At 55.9% G+C, this 15,870-nt stretch overlaps 1 protein-coding gene across 1 annotated transcript; it reads right to left on the bottom strand.

Moving 5' to 3' along the window:
• Positions 1-3,563: 3,563 nt before the first annotated feature.
• Positions 3,564-15,313, bottom strand: PLPP7 (phospholipid phosphatase 7 (inactive)). The gene is made up of 2 exons (XM_033122752.1): positions 14,556-15,313; positions 3,564-4,869 (listed from the first exon to the last, which is right to left on the bottom strand). Exons 1-2 carry the CDS (start codon positions 15,004-15,006, stop codon positions 4,505-4,507), a joined length of 816 nt encoding a protein of 271 aa, XP_032978643.1. The 5' UTR covers positions 15,007-15,313; the 3' UTR covers positions 3,564-4,504.
• Between the last annotated feature and the right edge of the window lie 557 nt (positions 15,314-15,870).

Below are 15,870 nucleotides of genomic sequence, written 5' to 3'. Positions count from 1 at the left end.
ATGATGGTGTGTTCTGGGGGAGGGCTTCTCCCACCTCCAGCCCCACCATCACCAGGTAATAGCTATGGGTCTTCAGAACCCCAGCTTCCCACTCTTTATTTTGACAAATGATAACTTTGCTGGAGGCCAAATGAAGACACTTTAAAGACCAGGTTGGGGGACCCCTTAGTCCTGGCCCCCACTCCGTTGGAAAGAGGCTGTGGACAGCAGGGAGGGGAAGCGTGACAGCTCAGGACCCTCGGGACTGGTGGGGTCAGTTCACGCCCTGACTGCCCTGGCTTTTGCCCACCCACAGCCTGGAGCCAGGGAGCCTGAGGGTGGTTCAGGGCAGGCTCCATACTGCCTGAGGCACTTGGTGTGGCGGGGACACTCTCTCTGGGCCTGCACCCCCATTTGTTAAAAGAGGCTGCTGGGCTAGATGATTCTAGAAACCTCAGGTTTGATGGTTGGTTGCTGTTTGTACTGGGAGAGGGGCCGTGAGGTCATGGCTGCAGAGGGAGTGGGGTGGGACTGAGGGAGGCCTTCGTGCTGCTTTCCCATCACTGCTGTAACAAATTGCCCCAAGCTTCGTGGCTTAAAACACCACCAATTTATTATCTTACCAGATAGTCTACACCAGGGCTGGCTCCTTCTGGAGGCTCCCGGGGAGAATCCGTCCCCTTGCCTTTCTCGGCTTCTCGAGGTGCCTGTTTCTTGGTTCGTGGCCCTTTCTTCCATCTGCAAAGCCAGCAGCGCAGACCGAGTCCTCACGTAGCAACACTCGCCTCTCCTCCTCCTCCCTCTTCCACACGTGAGGACCCGTGTGATTACATTGGGCCCACCTGGATAATCCAGGCTCTCCCTGTTTTAAGGTCAGCTGATTAGCGCCCTTAATTCCATCTGCCGCCTTTATTCCGCGACACCACCTCATGTAACATAGTCACAGGTTCTGGGGATTAGGAAGTGGGCATCTTCGAGGGGCCTTTATTCTGTGTCTCCAGCACTGTCATCAGCCATTTCCTCCCCTTGAGTGCTGGGGGCTGTCAACATCATCCATGATTTACCTGCAGCTCTAGAAGCTTTACACCCCCGCCCCCAGCTCCCACGGGGTGTGGCAGCGCAGGGTCCCAGGCCACAGATGCCCAAGTAGGAGGCCTGGCTCACAGCTCCACCTGCACCGCCTGGGCTTCACGCCTGCCCTCCCTCCCCATCTCAGACTTCAGGCCTCACAAGGGTTTGGCGCTTGGCCCTGGGGCCGTGCTAAAGACCACCCTTTGACCTTGAGACAGGCAGGCTAAGAGCATGAGTGAGACCCAAGGTTTCCAGGTAGGATTTGGCCTCAGTCCTTTCTGCCTCTCTCCTCCTTCCCTGGGGGTGGGGCAGACCATGGAGGAGGTGGGACATGAGGGGCCCAGGAAAGAGCAGCAGCTGGGGAAAGGATCCCCCACCTAAATCCCCTTGGTGGGGAGAGGAGGTGGGAAGTCAGCAGTAGGGCCCCATGACATGGACAGGTACCCACCTCTGGGTGCCACTTCTCACTGACACCTACCCATCCAAGCCCTGACGCATCCTGCCCAGTCCCCGAGTACCCAGGGGCGACGACTGGTCTTTTCTGGGGTGAAGTGGGTCAGGAGTGGTCCGAGTAGCTCATTCTTTCTTTCGCAATCCTTCTGTGTGCCAGCCCCCGGCTGGGGACATGTGTCCCTGTTGGGGATGTGGACCTCACAGGGCAGCACCTAATCCTTAGCCCAAAGCTGGAGCCCAAGCCACCACGGATGAGAGACTCCCCAGGGCGGGGTGAGGGAGAAGGCAGACACCCACCCTCACCCCTTCTGCTAAGCATCTTGAAACCGCAAGGCTCAGAAGCATCCGTGGGAATGTGTAGAATTTATTTTAAAGATACTGGAACCAGCCAACATTCAAGGTTGAAAATTGGGGCTTTGAATCATGGCTCTCGCTCCTTCGGGCAAAGATAAGGTGCACACCTCCTGTACCCCCAGCCGAGCTGGGCATGCTGGAGGCTCAAGAGAGAAGTCGGGGGCCTTGGGTGGGTGGTTCGGGGACAGGGCACGGCTTGGGTCTTGTCTGCAGGGGCATTGGTCCTGGGGGGACCATGACCATGGAGAATGTGGGGTCTCTGCAGCCAGAGGGGAAGCTAGTCAGGCCTCAGGGCTTGGCCTGTGGGGGGCGCTGTGCCCGGGAGTCGCAACTGCCCTCCACCATCGGCAGCCAGGCCCCTGGGACGTGAGTGTCCCCGTGGTGCCCGCTGGGAGAGGAAGCTGTTTTCCTCCCACACAGGATCCTGTGTGTTGTGGGTTAAAAAGTGTCCCCAAAAAGATATGTTGATGCCTGAACTCCCAGTAGCTACAAATGCGACCTTATTTGGAAATAGGGTCTTTGCAGATGTGATTAAGACGTAAGTTAAGACGAGGACATACTGAAGTAGGGGGGGCCTCAGGCTGTAGGACTGCTGTCCTTGTAAGAAGAGGAGACAGACACAGACATGCGGAGAACACCCTGTGACGATGGAGGCAGAGACGGGAGGGATGTACCCGAAGCCAAGCAGTGCTGAGGAGGGCGCCACCACAGCAGCTGGAAGTCAAGGAAGCATCCTATACCCAGGGTCTCAGAGGCAGTGGTCCTGCCGACACCTTGATTCTGCTCTCCAGGACTGTGAGAAAATACAGTTCTGTTGTTTTAAGCCACTGGGCTGTGGTTCCTCATTATGGCAGCCTGGGAAACGTACCCGCTGTGCGTCAGCAGCAACATCCAGCTCATCCCTGCCTCCCTTGGATGGACCAAGCAGGGACTGGTGTGGGAAGCTGAGGTGGGGGGAATATGGGCTTTGACAGACAGACTGATTCTCACACCGCGGTGCTGCCTCCTGGCTGGGCAACCTGGCAAGTGGCCTCTTCTCTCAGGGCCTCAGTTTTCTCATCTATACAATGGGCACATTGATCACCCCACCCCACACTCTGGGTACAGCCACTCAGATTGCCCCGCTCATCTGTCGTAGGTAAGGCCCCTTTTGCCTCCTGGCCCTCGCCCCTCTCTTCCCTCTGCCCAGAACACTCTTCCCCTCCTTCCTGGCCCACTCACTAATCTCCTCCCTCTCTCCTTCCCCAGAACCCCTGGCCTGGCACCCCAGCACTGGGTGAAGCTCCCTGTATGTCCCTCATTGCAGCTTTCCTCAGGTTTGAATGTCTTCCTGGCCACTTGTCAGTTTCCAGGGGGCAGGGACCAAGTCAGGGGAGAGCAATGCAGAGTCTGGAGACTGGAGTGAGAGAGGTTCTTGGCCCCCAGGGGAGGTCTCTGTCAGCATCACAGAGGGAGCTGGGCAGAGCAGCCCGTGCAGGGCCTGGGGGATGGAGGATGCCCCTGACGGGGACCTTCGGGAGAAGGGAGCGACCAGCCTGGAGAATTTAGGGGCCCATTGCCCCCAGACCACCCGACACAATGGCCCATCTGAGGATGAGAACATCCACCCCTCCTTTCCCTCCATCCCCACCCCATGTTAACAAAGACTCTCCTGCCTGAAAATTCTTGTGTCACACAAAGAAAAACCACACAGGAGAGGGTCCGTTTGCATGTCACCTGTATTGTCACATGAAATGCACATCCGTAACAGCTGACTTGGAAACGACCTATTAGGTCACACGGAGTCCGGCCCCTGGGGGCCAAAGCGGCACTGATGCCCATGGGCGGTGCGCTTTCCACAGGCGGTGGCACCGGTCAGCGAGGGGTGACCAGCTCCGGTCAGTGCTGGGAGAGGCCAGCTCACACCTCAGGCCCTTTGGCTCCTGGGCAGCATCTCCCAAAACGAGCTTGAGGAAACGACGGTTCCTTGGGGATTCATAGCTGTTCCACAAGAAAAGGGTTCTGTGCTCAGATAAGCTTAGGAAACATGGGGTTACACAAGGTTCGACAGGAAGCTTTTCTACAGGACTTGTCAGAGCCTTTACGACAATAACAACCCCTGTGAATGTCCAACATGGGGGCAGAGTATGCAGCATTTCCCAAATTTATTTGACCACAAAACCCTTTTTCTTCCCAAAGCATCTTGCAAGCTGGTGTCCAGTGGAAAGCGCTGCCCTAAGCGCTCGATGGCCGTTAATGGCATCTGTGTTGGGTGGTAGGTTGGGGGTATTTTGCCAGGTGTCGTACTGTGGCATAGTGGGCACAACCAAGAACTCAACAGTCATGATGATGAAAGGATAAGACAACATTCTGTCCCTCTCCTGCCACCTTGGTTCTCACCTGCTACCTCCAGAGCTGAAGCTAAGCAGGACCGTCCCCACGCGGGGTCCTGGCCTGCCTGGAGAGAGACTCAGAGTCCAAGCAAAGGAGCAGGGGCCACCCGGCACTACTGCACATGCCGCACATTGGGTGGGCCCGCCTGAGGTCGCCCGCCTCCGGCCGAGATGGGGAAGAGGACTTGGGGCTGCCCAGGCCACCCCTCCCCCGCCGGCCCGCCTCCTCCTGCCTCCTCTCTCGGGCCCCCCCTGCCAGAGCCATGGGCGGCGGTTCACCAGGCAGAGATGAGCCTCTGGCAAGTGTTGGAGGACATCCAGACGAGCTCCACCAGGCGGAACTGGAAGTAGCCGATAATGAAGCCCGAGATGACGTCCGTGATGTGGTGACGTCCGATCATCACGCGTGACAGGCCCACGCAGAAGGCCCAGAGGACCAGCAGGACACGCAGGGGCACCGCCAGCACCAGGTGGCTGAGGAAGAACTTGGACACCATGGCCGCGCGGCTGGCATGCCCGGCAGGGAAGGCGTAGACGTCCATGGTGAGGTAGTCCAGGAGGCTCGGGCTCGTCTCGAACGGGCCACGCCGCTTGATGAGCTTCTGCACGCCGGCCACCGTCATGATGTCCAGGAGCAGGGCTGTGGCAGGAGAGAGAAGCGCCCAGGGGCGGTCAGGGCCTCCTCCCTCCCTCCTTCCTTCATCCCAGCCATACTGACCCCCGCACGCTCCCACCGCAGGTCCTTTGCTTGTGCTGTTGCCTCTACCCAGAATGCCTTTCCCTGGGATATGCACACACCTCCCGCTCTCGCTTCTGTCAGCCGCGGTGCCTTCCCAGACCACCTGTTTACAGAAGCCCCATTGCTCTCTATCCCCCTCACTGCTTTATTCTTTACGGCGTTTCTCACGGCCTGACACATCCCACGTGATCTCATGCATTTCTCTCCTCGCTCTTTCCCCCACCACGTGTGCTTCATAAAGGCCACGACACGATTTGCTCACGGCTGGGAGGTGTTCGTGACAGAGTGGGTGATCGGGGCTGTCACCGATCGGGGCCACCGAGGGCACCTCAGAGGATATGAATTCTGACAAGTGGGATCCCGGGCTAGTGATTTTCCTCAAAGGACCTCACCGAAGCTCCAGCCAGCCCTGAGAACAGGGTGTCACCATCCTCATGTTTTCTAAGTTGAGGTGAAACTCACGTGGCACGCAATGAACCACTTGTAAGGGTGCAGTTCTGTGGCGTCCAGATCCAGCACATTCACAATGTACAACCACCACCTCTGTCCAGGTCGAAAACTTGTCATCACCCCGAAAGGAAGCCCTGCATCACTCCTCGTCCTTCCTCTCCCCCGCCCCTGGCAACCACCAATCTGCTTTCCGTCTCTATGGATTTGCCCAGTCTGGACATTTCCTATAAAGAGAGTTGGTCCCCCGCCCCTGCCTGGCACCCGGGAGGGGCCAGCAAAGGGTGCAGGTTGACCATGAAATGACAGTTCTGGCCGTGGGTGCTTTCCTGGAAACTTCGCAGTGGACATCGAAATTGTTGGTCTGCAACTGCTCTCTCTCAGAAAACAAAACAACAACAACAACAACAACTGTTGAAAAAAATGGCAAGTAGATGTCCACTGTAGAAAACTTACAAAAGATTTTGAATCACCTGTAGCCCTGTCACCCAGAGGTAGCCACGGTTCCAGACCCTTCTAGCATCTACAGGACAGATTTAACACAGGCTGCAACACGCTCCGTGCACTGTCCTGTAACCTGCTGTGGAAAGTTGCCACGTCACACCTGCCCGGAACCCCACAGCTGGAGTGGAGAAGGCACCGTGGCCTCCACACGGGTCACAATCACTCCCAAATAATGCTGTCCTCCCTGGTTTGCGCAGCACTGCTCAGCCTTCCTCGTTTCCTGCCTGCCACAGGGCTCTGGGTTTGGGATTTGAACCCCTGGTCTCCCCTGGGCTTGCCCTGCTCATTAGCCACAAGGCTGGCTGATGTCCACCCCCTGCCCCTCATGCCTCGCCAGCGAGGGAGGAGGGGGAAAAGCAGGAAACAGTGGCGGGAGAGGCTGCCTGGCCCAGAGAGGAGGAACCTAAAGGGTGCAGGAACTTGGTTCTACATATGCCTACCACTAATTTCCATGGCAACTTGTTCCCAGGAGCCCAGGCCTCCCAGGAAGTGGAGGCCTGGGAGGGAGCTGCATGGCCAGCCAGCCTGCATGCTGCAGACTCAGGTGGAGTCCGGGCCCAGGCTGGGAGCCCCATGGAGCCCGTGAGAGTTCACAGTTCCAGCAGATGAGAGGGACCATCAGGGCGGCTGCATCTGACCCCTGGGCCTCTGGGCCTAGCAGAGCAGCAGAGGCAGGAGACCAGGCTGAGAAGAGTCAGCTGGCCTCCCCAGCCCAGTGAGGCCCTTCCCTCACCTGGGTAACAGCTCTCTCCATCAGGCTCTCTGCCCCTTTGCCGTGCGCCCCTGGGGGACAATTGGGCAAGCCTGGCTGTCCAGCCGGCCCAATGCATGCTGTGCCTGGTTCATTCACTCAGTTGACCTTCAGTTGTTGGGCATTGCCGGTTTTTAGGTATGTCAGGCGTGGGCTAGGCCTGGGGTTAGTGAACCAGGCTGACAGGGTGCTTTGCTTCTGAGGGAGAGACGGGCAGTGAGCAATGGTTACAGGGAGGCCCTGTGCAGAAGGGACGCACGGCGGTGTCACCCCCTCACCTCACTGCAGCCGTCGGTGTGCAGGGTTGGAAGGAGAAGCAGCAGCAGGCAAGGGCTCGGACCGCAGGCCTGCTCTCCAGCAGAGCCGATGGCCTCCCCCAGGCACCCCCCTTGCTGGCCCCTCCTCCAGCACCACGGCCAGCCCTCAGTGGGACTGGCATTCTGTCACCGTCAGCACATAATCTGGGGCCCAGAAATAGAAGCAAACGGCGCCATCACTCAAGGTTCTGTGATCCAGCTCACATGGCCCGGTCGAGTTCCCTGACCTACATCTCCCCCTCGCCCACCCTCCCCCCGCCCAGAGGGGAGGTCAGGGGGCCCCCATGGGGAAGGTCTGTCTGGCGTGAAGCTCAGGGGCCAGCGCCAGGAGCGTGGCTGAAGCCAGCTGCCTCTGATTTGCCCTCTGACCGGGTCACCTCCCCGGCCCTCTGCTCACTGCACGACTGCACTAGGGTGGCCCCCCCCCACCTCTCCTGCCCTGTCAGCCTCAGTCTCAGCCCCTCACTGAGCTGGGGTCTGAGATGCCTGCACCCCCAACGACTATCCCCCAGGCCCTTCTGTCCCGACACCTGACACCTGTCTCTGGGGAGGGAGCAAAGAGGGGGCTCCTTGTTGGCTGGTGAGAGGACATTTTGTGGGTGGGGTCTCACTGGCTGGGGCTGAAAGGAGGGGTCCTGGCTTTTGTGGCCTGGGGCTGACCCTGCTTCCAGTCCCCCATTCCGGCTTCTCCAGGAGGTGGAGACCAGCTGGTAGACTGGGTGTCAACTGTCTGAAGGGCCTTTGGCTTCAGACTCAGGGGTCTTTACAACACATCTCCTTTAACTCAGCTCTTCCATTTGCAGGAATCTCCTGGGGAAATAATTATGGATGTACACCATGATTCATGGTCAAGGGTGCCCACTGCGGCATTCTTCGTTAACACTGCAAGCCGCGTACCAACACAACACAACACCCTTGAGTAGGAGACGGATGGGACAAACTGGGGCCAAGTCTAGACAATGGAACACGCAAGGCCACTGAGAGGGATCAAGCGGATGTGTATTTATAGCCACCGAGGAGAGCTGGTGGGAAAACGCCAATCGCCAGACAGGATTCACAGTAGGATGCCATTTTTGTAAAATAAGATGTAAATGTGTTCACATGCAGAGAAAACCGTCTGGAAAGCACCTCACTAAATGTTAACTGTGCTTCTCCTGGGTGGGAAGATGGAGGGTGATTTTTATTGTCTTTCTGTAACTCTGCATTTAAAATTTTTTCTTACCATGAATACACGACTTGTACACATTTTAAAAGTTATATTTACAAAAGACAAACATTGCACGACTCCATTTATAGGAGGTGCCTGGAATAAGTGAATTCATAGAAACAGGAAGTAGATTAGCGGTTATGGCGGGGGCGGGGCTAGGGGAAGGGATGGGGAGCTCTTGTTTAGTGGGGACGGAGTTTCAGTTTGGGAAGAGAAAGCTCTGGAGCTGGAAGGTGGGGATGCTTCCATAACCACATGAATGTACTTAATCCACTGAACTGGACACTGAAAGATGGTTAAGACGGCAAAATTTCATGTCATGTGTATTTTAGCAAACAAATACAAACACAGCTCCTGGGGGGCCCCAGTGAGCAGGGAGGTCCCGAGTGGGGAGGCAGGAACATCTGCCTTTTGGCACGGGGACATCTGCTCTGTTGGTGTGAGCAGTGTGCGTGAGCACATGTGCACGTGTGTGCACACGCCTGGCCTCTCTCCTGAGCAGGGCAGCCCCGCCTTCAGCCAGAGCCGCTGCCCCTGGCCGTGGTGTCGACACAGGGTCTATCTCCCCTAGGCTGAGCGATTCTGAGTGAACCCCATAACTTGGCAGGTTTCCTTTTTTTTCATCTCAAGAGTCCAAATACTAAAGCCAGCTCTGTCTGTCTCTGAAGACCATGTGGTGCAAGGACATGAAACGCATGGGCATGGCCCATCGGGAGATGACTGGATTAAGAACCTGTGGTACATTTATACAGTGGAGTATTACGCAGCCATAAAAAAGAAAGAAATCCTACCATTTGCAACAACATGGATGGACCTAGAGAACATTATGTTAAGTGAAATAAGTCAGACAGAGAAAGACAAATAGCATATGATCTCACTTATATGTGGAATCTAAAGAATAGAATAAGTGAATGAACTAATCAGAAACAGTTTTGGAGACAAAGAGGAAAAACTGAGGGTTGCTAGATGGGCAGGGGGGTGGGGGTACGGGGGAAGGTGAGGGGATTAGAAAACAGTCAGTAACCACAAGATGGCCACGGGGTTTTGGAAATTAATCTGGGGAACGTAATCAATAATGTTGTAAAGATTTTGTAGGGTATCCGAGGACACGTGTCCCATTTGGGAGACTACCTCAGGGATGATGTAGATGCCTGATCACTGCTCTGTACACCTGAAGCGGAACAATAATGAATGCCAACTATAATTTTATATATATATGTATATATGTGTGTGTATATACTTACAAGAAGCGGGGTACAGCATTAGGAATAGAGACAGTGGAAATGTAATAGCTCTGTGCGATGTCAGAGGGATAGTGGATGGGGGAGGGGGGTTCACAGTGTGAGGGATACAAATGATAAACGTCTAAGTATTACTTTGTCTTGTGTACCTGAAACTAATAAAAAAAAAAAAGCATTGGCATGGAAGCCCGACCGCACGGTTTGCTCACCCAGCTGAGCGCCAGGCTCTGGAGCAGGGACATTGCAGACCAGGAACCTCCTTCCCGACTGCACACCTCCTGCTTTCATTTCTGCATGAGCTGCAGGGCAGCTACCAGGACGCTGCAGGAGGCCCCTGAGCTGTCAGGGGCCCACCTCCAGCTCCCCCGTGGGCGGGAGCGACTGCTTGGCTCGCTGAGCCCCACTGAGCTGATGAGAAACGAAGCTGGGGGAAACGGCGAAAGGGCGGCGGAACATTCTGCCTCTGCAGAGCTGGCAGGTGTCATCTCCAGCAGGCGTGCTCCTGACAGTGAAGCTGGGATCAGACTAAATATCCATCAGTTAGGGACAGGCCTCATGGAAGGTTGTCATCTAGGCTGTCCCCGGGAGCAGAGGCTGGTGGGAGAGCCCACAGAACAGATTATATGGAGCCTCTGCCAGCAGAGGGGGGCTTGGGGGGAGGGGTATGCTGCGAGACTGAAGAAGCCAGTTCTGGGTTTTGAACCCCTCAAGCATGAAGGGACACAAGGGACCGAGACCATGATTCCAAAAGGGAGGTACAGGGGCCAGCAGGTTGAGGTCAAGCTGGACAAAATGCTGCAGGAGGTCGTTTGAAAAATAAGTGATATGTTAGCATGTGGACAGAGAAAAATCCAGAGGCTCATGACCCAAACTGTAATGGAGGTTATTTCCGGGAGGGGGTTTGGGGGGGTGCCACTTTTTCATCATCTACTCTTGTAATTCTTGCATTTTCCTTACTATAAGAGTGTATAATGAAAAGTTTCTCAACATCACTAGTCATTAGGGATGTGCAAATCAAAACCACGATACCATGTTCCCACCCATAAGGATGGTATTATCCAAAAAACAGAAAACAGCAAGTGTAGGCGAGGATGTGGAGAAACTGGAACTCTTGTGCACTGCTGGTGGGAATGGAAAATGGTCCAGCTGCTGTAGAGAACAGTATGGGGGTTCCCCAGAAAATTAAACAGAACTGTCATTCGATCCACCAATTCTCACTCTGGGTACATGACTAAAAAAAGGGAAAGCAGGGTCTCTGCTTTCTCACCCTCATGTCCACCGCAGCGTCATTCACAATGGCCAAAAGACAGAAGCAACCCACGCGTCCACTGACAGAGGATGGATACACGAAATGTGGTCCATCCACACCAAGGAATACTATTCAGCCCTAAAGAGGAAGGAAATCCTGACACCTGCTCCAACATGGATGGACCTTGAGAACATCAGGCTGAGTGAAATAAGCCAGACACAACAGGGCAAATACCGTGTAATCCCACTCACGTGAGGTCCCTAGAGAAGACAAATCCATGGAGACAGGAAGTAGAACGGTGGGTGCCGGGGGCTGGGGGAGGGGATGGGGACTGTTTAGTGGGGACAGAGTTTCAGTTTGGGAAGATGAAAAAGTCCTGGATGGATGGTAGTGGTGGCTGCACAGCAGTGTGAACGTTCTTGATGTCCCTGAACTGTACACCTAAAGATGGTTAAGATGGCAACTTGGATGCTATGTATATTTTACCACAGTGAAAAATCTGAGAGAAAAAGAATGTATAGTTTTCATCATTAGGAAGATCTCAATAAAGATGCTTTCATAGATCATGGCAGTAAGACACAGACGCCGTTTTCCACCATGGACAGGCCCGTGAGGAAACCAGGATGGGCTTGGAGAAGCAGGATGGGCCTGCGACACCTGTTGCCTGGCTCCCTTTGGGGTAATCAAGCCAGGTGCTGCAGGACAGGAACAAAGGTGGGGTCAGGACAACTCACAGGTCTAGAGCTTGGAGGGGGTTGGAGGGAGTCTGGACCTGGGGCTTCTTTGGACAATAGTTATGGTGATAATGTCGGTGACAATCGCTGCCACACAGCATTAGGTGGCATTAGCATGTGCCAAGCACTTTATGTGTAAATCTTCAGAGAAGTGTCCTGGCAACCCATTTAACAGACGAAGAAAATGAGGCTCAGAGAGACAGTCACTTGCCTGAGTTCCCACAGCAGGGCTGGGACTGGCACCCAGGTCTGGCTGATTCTGGAGTCCAAGCTTTTGCCAGCTGCTAAGACCCCTTCTGGCTTTGAGGTTTCCAGAGTCTGGGCAGCATGCCCTAGGGGAGGTGATGCAGAGGGCAGTGCAGAGAACTTCCTGGCCCAGCCGGGCTCTTTCCAGGCCACTAGGCTGGAGCTCCCATTTACCAAGGCTCTCAAGGGGAGCCCAGGTCCCACCTGTATAGTTTGAGACCTCTGCACCCAGTAGAGACTTCTCCCAGGAGTCTGCTAGGTGCCCAGGAGTTGGAGTGGCCAGGCAGGGAGGGATAGGGCTCCCTCACCCCTCTGGGCCCTGCCATCCACTGTGTCAAGTGCTTTACAAGCTCCCCTTGAATCCTTACCATGCCCTGAACTTGACCAAGTTCACAGAGCGAGTCAGGTTGGGTGGGGCCCTGGACAGAGCCCAGTTTGCCCTCAGAGACTGTGCTCTGGGGTTGAACGGCCCCGAGGCCCCACAGAAAACTAAAGGATGACAGAACCCTGAAGCCTATGCTCAGCAGAGGGTCTGCTTTCCCTTTCCAGGCAGAGGACAGTGTGGCAGTCCCTCTTGGTGGGCTGGACCGGAGACGAGCTATGGGCTGAGGACTGGCCATGACTATCTGCTGCAGTGTCCGCCCACAAGCCGAGGGGCTGGGTCCACATCCCCACGCAGCGACCTGGGCCCACACACCAGCCTGCCCACTCTGAGCGGCCAGCCTTGAATGGCTGCTTTGCTCCAGGCCCTTATTTCCCCGTGGTCTCGGTACCTGGATGCGCCTGCAAACGTGCTGACAGACGGAAAACCTCCTCCCAGACTCTTTGCCTCCTCACTACACACACTTCAGGAACGGATGGGGGGACGCCCAGCCTGCTGACCGACAGTGAGTGCGACAGTGAGGGGTTTGCCGTCTGGAGGACTTGGGTTTGAGTCCCCGACCTACCACTTCCAGTTGTGTGGGGTAGGCGAGTCCCTTGACCCCTCTGAGCCTCAGTTATCACATCTGTAAAGTGGGTGTGTTAATATTTACCATATAAGGTCATGAGAAAGACTTTTAAATCATAAAATATGGGACATTCATAGCATAGTATTTGGTATGTAATGAAACTCAATAAACGCTGTTTTGAAAAACTTAAAAACGACTGTCATTCATACTCAAGGCAGGCATCTCAAACCCTGCTCTTTGAAGCCAACACCTGTGTGCCCACGGCAGCTGGTTGCTGGAATGCGCCAGAACCTTCTCCTAACAAGCTAGAGTCGGGCCCAGTTCTAATCCTGGCCTGTCCTTCAGACTCTGTCTCCTCATCTTTAAATGGGGAAGAATAACAGCTTCTCCCCCATGGGGTTGTGGTGAGGATAATACGTGATGGTGTGGCTTCTGCAAAACCGGGCACGTAGCAAACACTGAACAGATTACAAATACAGCTTCAGCAGCCCCACCATCAGACGGGGTCCGCGGAGCGGGCTCAAGGATGCTTTCCACCCCAGTCCTCTGACAGCAGGCCACCTAACCCCCAACACGTTTCCTTGAGCCATGCGCCATGTGAGGCGGCAGTGGGAGCTGGGGAAGCCTCGGTGATGAGAGCAGGGTTCTGCCCCCAGGAGCCCCCAGCGTGGTGCCTAGGCCACCTTACTTGTCCCCTCCCTCCCAAGCCCATGTCAAGGCACCTGGAAAGAGCACAGGCCTGGACATCAGGCAGACCTGGTGCAAATCTCCCACTCTGAAGCCTTGGCCAGGGTGCTGTTTTTATAGGAGCCTCAGTTTCCTAATCTGTAAAATGGGAACGATAATAGCACTAGTCACGGGAGACTGTTTATTTGGGATAAACAACAAGTACTATGAATAATTTAGTACTAAGAACAAGAAAATGTTCATGGTGGCAGAGCCGCCATATCCTGCACAAAGCATCTAACTGTTTCCTCCTCCTCACGCCCCACCCACAGAGCAGCCAGCCCTGGACTCTGAGATGCAAGCAGAGGGATACACGTTTTCATCATGACTTCCTCTGGGAAGCAGTTCTCAGAGGTCCAACCCATCCCCCTTTTGAAACTGGGACCCCTCATCAGTGTTTGCCTACCCTGAGACCCCCGCCCACATGGTGGCCATGCTGGGAAGGGTGAGAGAATGGACATGGGCCCAGCAGGCAGGATGGGAGCAGAGATTCCCCAGGCACCTTGGGGAACGGGGGTGCCTGGGGGATGGCTGGCCAGGTGCTGGGCATCACCTGCTGGGTGGAGAGGAGGGCCCATCTTTCACCTGGCTCCCACGTGGCACCTAGCACACGGCAGTGATGAACTGAAAGAACTGGTGGCAAAGACTTTGGAAAAACAAACCAAAGACCAGCTCACCAGGCCCTCTCCTCCAGCGACTCCCTTGGGAAGCAGCAGGTATGAACTTCAGGAGGCCACAAGTGAGTGGGAGCCCCAGACTGGACCCCCTGGACCCTCAGGCCCTGTGGGAGAATCCTAAGCAGCTTACAGGGTCCCTGAACCAAACAGAGGGGCATGGGGACAGATCACAAGTGCTGACAGCAAGCAGCATAGAAACTCAAGGACCCCTGCCTGTGGATGGGAGTTACATCCTTCCGGGACTCCCACCAGACCCCTGACCATCTCTCTTGAGGCCCAAGCCTCCTGCACCCCCCACCCCAAAGCTGCCTCTGGGGAGGTTCCCTTCCTTAGAGGTTCCTGTTGGGCCTGCACATTCTGGAGGACCCCACTTTGCAGGGGGCCCTCCTTTGCGCATCCCTGGCTCTCTCTTTCCCAAGCCGGAAGCTTGCCTATTTCTGGGACACCCTTCCTGCCTAACCTCGTTAGATCATTCCACTTGGTTTCCAAGGGCCCCGCTGGTCCTGGTGGGGTGGGTGGCAGACACCGGCACACTTACCCAGAAGTAGGTTCATGAGCACCTCCTGGCCGGCCAGCGTGCTGCTCTTCACCAGACAGAGAATGGTACCCCCGATCCAGGGGATGCCGTGGCCCGTGATGCCAATGAGCTTGACCATGGAGCGGGCGCTGGCCCAAGACGCGGCCCGGCCTGCGCACACCCCCAGTCGCTTGGACATGCAGATGTCAATGGCCAGCAGGGAGTTGAAGGCGATACCCTTGAAGGACGGGTTCAGCTGCATGCAGTCCTCCTCGGGCAGCTGCTGAGACTGGCGCCGCTCGCGGGCCCCGTCGCCAGGGGCTGGGGGCTGCACCGAGGGGCCTGAGGCCTTCCTGCTGGAGCTGCGGGGCTCTGGGACCCCCTTCGGGGGCTGGTTCAGGGACAGGAACTCGGCTCGGTTGAGGACGTTGTTGCGGTCCCGGGCACGGGCCCTGCTCTGGGAGGCTGGCATGGTGACGCGGACACGGTGCGGGCCGGTGCCAGCCCGGCTGCGGCTGCGAGGGCCTTCTCCCCAAGACAAGAGCTGTCCCCAGAGCTGCCACCGTTCTCTGCGTCCCTGCCTTCTCCGCAGCAGCTGTTAAATATAGAGTGGAGGATTGCACATGGCTGTTTACCTCCGGCTGCCACCGGGCTCCAAGGGACGTCAATGCAGGCTAGGCAGCCAATCGAGCCCACCACTGCGGGGCCAGCGCCAATGGAGCCACGCGGAAGGCGGTCGGATCCACAGCTGCAGCCGCTGCCTCAAGCCTGGGCTATTTAAATCTTCCAATGGCTCGCTCTCCAGGGCAGTGGGGGATTCTGGGAAATGTAGTCCTCCTGCTGCTCTGGCCTCAGTTGTGCCCTAGGCCAGAGGCCCAAATGTGCGCTCTGGTCTATGCTTTTACCTAGCTTCCCTCTGAGTAGTCCAGGCCCCTGTGGGCCAGGCCTGCCTGCCCCACAGGCCTGGGCAGCTTGGACTTGGTCCCGTGGACCAGACAGTGCGGCCCATGCGGAAGGCCTCTCCTGGCTCCAGGTGGAGTGAATGATGTCACTAAAAGCATCACCTTGGGTCGGCTGGGCTAGGCCCAGCCCCTCCTCTCTGTAACAGCATTTCATTAAGCTAGCAGGCTGGCTTCTTTTTTTTTTTTTTTTTTTTATCAGTCTTGAATTTGGCTTCAGTGCATCACAGTCCAATCAAACGGCAATCTGTAGGATTTGATTTCCATTAGAGGCAGGCGCAATTCATTGGTTGGTAACGGATCGGCCCCTTGGAGGTTGCCTCCATTGACCTGAGTTTTGTGAAGGACAGGGGCACTGGAGCAGCTTCAGGCAACCC

Source organism: Rhinolophus ferrumequinum, chromosome 12, assembly GCF_004115265.2.
Source record: "Rhinolophus ferrumequinum isolate MPI-CBG mRhiFer1 chromosome 12, mRhiFer1_v1.p, whole genome shotgun sequence".
Classification (NCBI taxonomy): Eukaryota; Metazoa; Chordata; class Mammalia; order Chiroptera; family Rhinolophidae; genus Rhinolophus; species Rhinolophus ferrumequinum.
Note: the sequence above shows the minus strand (reverse complement) of the source record. Positions and strands in the feature narration are given on the sequence as shown.